Below are 4199 nucleotides of genomic sequence, written 5' to 3' on the forward strand. Positions count from 1 at the left end.
CTCTTCCTATTTTTAGGAGAACTTGCAAAATCACAGGGGGTGTAAATACTTATGCTCCTCACTGTATATCTGTTTTAATGACTGACCTGACCTTTTCCTTTGTGCCAGAACTAAACTGCCTCTGACTGCGTGTTTGATGTAATAATTATGTAATGACTGTTGCTGGCAGTGTTGCAGTGTGACCTGTTTTTTTTATTTCAGCCATCAGACCTCCACTTCCCACAGTTTATGCGAGTTGGCGGGTTTTCAAACTTGTATTTCCTGGTAGACATTGTGTTGTCATCTCTGTTGCACCTGGATGAGATCGCATGGTGGGAGGAGATCAGATGTGTTCAAGCTATTGTTTAAGGAATTATCTTTCTCTATAAATACAAGCATGCTTGTCCCTGTTGGCATCACTTGAGACCAGATCTCCTGCAGCCATGCTTTGTTTCAGACCCTGCACCGCACTGTGTGAGTATATCACTCATTATTTTGAAGAACAGTAATTCTGTGAATTTGTATTTAATCATAAATAAGTATAATTTAATATTTAGAAAAAGTATTTTATACTTCTGAGTATGTTTGGAGCAGTAAAGGGAACAAATGTTTCCACCTGCAAGTAACTTTCTTCCCTGTCACATGTAAAAAGTTTTGTCAGAAAAAAAACAAGCTTGACATTTGAATTTGTCTTTAATAAAAGTCCTTCTCTAAAAGTGAGGTTTCTTCTTTTTTCCAGTGCTTGCAACAGCTTGTCTGTTCTTGTCTCCAGGTAAATGACTGAAACCAGACTGAATGTGTTGATATTTCATTGAAGCAGTACAGACAGACACTGACTTGTGTTTTTTCTATTTGTTGTTTTAGCTGTTTCTGCAGAGAGAGCAACCTCCTGTGACAGTGGCAACTCTGTCCATCGCTTGAGCTGTGGTATGACTGAATATTATCCAGATCAGTGGATCTAGCATTGAGCCATCAAGGAGTTTGAATTTTGTTCTATCTGGCTTAGAAAAGAAAGGTTTGGCAGGTGGATTATACTTGTTTAGGTAACACTTTACTTGAAGCCCCCCTGTATAACACATTATAAGTACATTCATAAAGTATTATAATGCCATTATAACACGTGTAGCTATAGTTATAAACATTCATAGATGATCACAATGCCAGGACCGAACCCTAACCCTATGCTGTATAGTGCTGTATAGTGAGTTATAAAGCATTGTGATCATGTATGAGTGTTTATAACTACTTATAATGTGTTATACAGGGGGGCTTCAAGTAAAGTGTTACCCTTGTCTATAACTTGATAAAAGATGCTTTAAGATTTTTTTTTTTTAAATTATTGTCAATTCTTTGCTCTCTATGTGTGTGACAGACATTGGAGTGATCAGCGTGCAGGAGTCGCTGTATGGACGTGAAGACAGAGTGACGTGCAGTGAGGGCAAACATTATTACCAGCTCGCCAACACTGAGTGCTCTTTGGCAGGCACGACAGAACTTATCAGAAGGAGGTACGCGTTATAATGCCTATCATAAAATTAAAACGTACCACAAAAGTGGAAGATTCTTACAAAAATATGGATGTCACAACGTAATGCAGTGTAACAGGGAAGCATCGTTACACTGCATTAAATCAGTTTTGAGTTCTGATACCTCGTCACCATCGGGACATTTTGTTTAAAGAGTTTCATTCCAGGCTTTCCCGTATCGCGTTTGCATTAACCTGTTTCCGTGTGTTTGTTTTCTCTAGGTAAAGATGGGAATTAACACATGTCAGTCAAGGAGTGATGAGGAAACAAAAGCTTGGGTAACACTTTACTTGAAGCCCCCGTGTATAACACATTATAAGTAGTTATAAACACTCATACATGATCACAATGCTTTATAACTCACTATACAGCACTATACAGCATAGGATTAGGGTTAGGGTTAGGGTTAGGGTTAGGGTTTGGTCCTGGCATTGTGATCATCTATGAATGTTTATAACTATAGCTACACGTGTAATAATGGCATTATAATACTTTATGAATGTACTTATAATGTGTTATACAGGGGGGCTTCAAGTAAAGTGTTACCAAAGCTTGCTCTCTGTAACAGACACACAAACACACCCAACCTGACACAAGGGACAGAGAAAGTGGAAGCACACACACCCATGTCTGGAATGTAACAATGATCAGAGCGATTAAAATTCATTGTGACTCTGTTGCTGTGGCCTCAGTTGATGAGGTGAACAAACCTTCTAATAATGATGGAACACAGAGTCTTTACTAAGAAAGAGGCAAGAAGTCCACTGACTTTATGCTTTAACTGAAATCCCCACAGGTGTGATGGCAAGAAGGTGTGTGAGTTGATAACCGCAAGTGATATCCGCATCTTGGACCCCTGCCCAGGAATCTTGAAATACGTGGACACCAACTACACCTGCCTCCCAGCACGTCAGTCCCCTCAGTTATCGCTAAATAATAAAACTGTAAATGAGCTCTGCTGTCAGAAATCTAACCTGATCCTGCTGTTTTCCAGTAACTCATGTTGCGTGTCAGCAATCCCTGGCACGCTTGCACTGTGGTAAGATCATTGGTTCTTCTCTTTGAGCTTATAATAAATCCACATGATTGATATGAGCGCAAACAGTGATCCGTGCCTTTTCTCTTGCTTGTTTTAATGCAGACCAGGGCCAGGTTATCGTTGTCTACGGAGCAGACTACGGTCGTCGGGACAGGACCACCTGCATTAACGGAAGACCTGATTCCCAGTTGCAAAATGTGTCCTGCTCAAAACCCACAAACATCGTGGCAACCAGGTAAAAAACAATGGCTATTATAATCTCTTGGCTCTTTTTTTGTCTAAGCAGCCTGTATTGACTCCTGTTACTCTACACCAACAGGTGTAATGGGAAAAACACCTGTGATATCAGAGCTCTCAACTCGGTGTTTGGAGACCCCTGCCCTGACATATACAAGTACCTGGAGGTGGCTTACCGCTGCAAGTGTGAGTAGCTAGCTACTTAATGCTTACTTAAAACTGCTCACATTTATGTGAGTGGAAAGCACAGCATGACGCAAACAGGTTTTTAAATAAAAATGTGTTAAAAATGTTTGAAATGAACATTTTTTGTTGTTCTGTTGCAGATCCTTCTGTCACTGATTCATAAGATTCAACAGAGCTTTGATGAGGAAAAAAACTAAAAGATAACGGAGAAATCAATGTTTCGGTGTGGGGCTTTCTTTTCTGACTAAATGTAAAAGTATCCTTTTCTATCATCTTTTTTCCATGAGTACATGAAAATGCTCTACATCAGTAAAATATCTCAAGCCTTTGTTTCGGTGTGAAAAAAAAAAAAAATCCAATAAATAACTTCAAGCATTATAAGAACGAAATGATCCAGCTTGTTGTCGATGCGTAAGGCTTTGGCTGATCTATAGACAATTCGCACACACTTGTGCACACACACACACACACACACACACACACACACACACACACACACACACACACACACACACACACACACACACACACACACACACACACACAGGTAATTTAGAGTCACCAGTTAACCTCACACACATGATTATGGACTGTTGGAGGAAACCAGAAAACCTGCCCATGTGCTGAGAGGATATGCAGAGTTTATGTCACTCAGGACATGTGAGGGGAGAGTGGTGGCCATTGCACCACCATGTGGCAGAGGGTGAGATTTTTGGTAAGAAGTTTTGCTCAATTGTCTGCAGCAGCACTGAACAAACCCCAGGTGGTGTTATCAGCCTTTCTCAGAGGAGTTTTTGGTCATTTATGGCAAGATACAGAAAAAAGAAAAAAAAAAAACACTTTAGTTTTCAGAGGAAGACAATGTGATGTGCTTTGATCCTTCGTTTCATTTTGAGAGTAAACCAACACTTCCAGCTGACCGTTTCTGTGCAAATATAGTCTGAAGCGTGCAAAACTCACATGTGAGTGAAGTTTTCACATGATGTAGCTCATTGATGTTATAGTGAATAAGTTTGTCACAAAAAGCAGACAAACAGAAAGCACAATCTGTGCAAAATGCAGAACTTTGATAAAACAGGCCAACAGGGATGTGCCACATTGAAAGTAGTAATTTTTGGAGCCAAAGAGAAAATAGTAAATGTTATTGCAAGTCTAAAAGTAGAGTGTTCATTGTACTGTGGCAGTTTTGCCATTGTCTTTTTTCTTCATTTGAATTTCAGACAGCTTGATTT

General features: G+C 39.7%; 1 protein-coding gene across 1 annotated transcript; it reads left to right on the plus strand.

Moving 5' to 3' along the window:
- Positions 1-334: 334 nt before the first annotated feature.
- Positions 335-3353, plus strand: LOC115407971 (L-rhamnose-binding lectin SML-like). Its single transcript, XM_030118548.1, has 9 exons — positions 335-453; positions 719-751; positions 844-906; positions 1352-1487; positions 2302-2414; positions 2500-2544; positions 2647-2779; positions 2864-2967; positions 3108-3353. The coding sequence occupies exons 1-9, from the start codon at positions 423-425 to the stop codon at positions 3128-3130; spliced, it is 681 nt and encodes a 226-aa protein (XP_029974408.1). The 5' UTR covers positions 335-422; the 3' UTR covers positions 3131-3353.
- The last annotated feature ends 846 nt before the right edge of the window (positions 3354-4199 follow it).

This window comes from Salarias fasciatus, chromosome 20 (assembly GCF_902148845.1).
Source record: "Salarias fasciatus chromosome 20, fSalaFa1.1, whole genome shotgun sequence".
Taxonomy (NCBI): Eukaryota; Metazoa; Chordata; class Actinopteri; order Blenniiformes; family Blenniidae; genus Salarias; species Salarias fasciatus.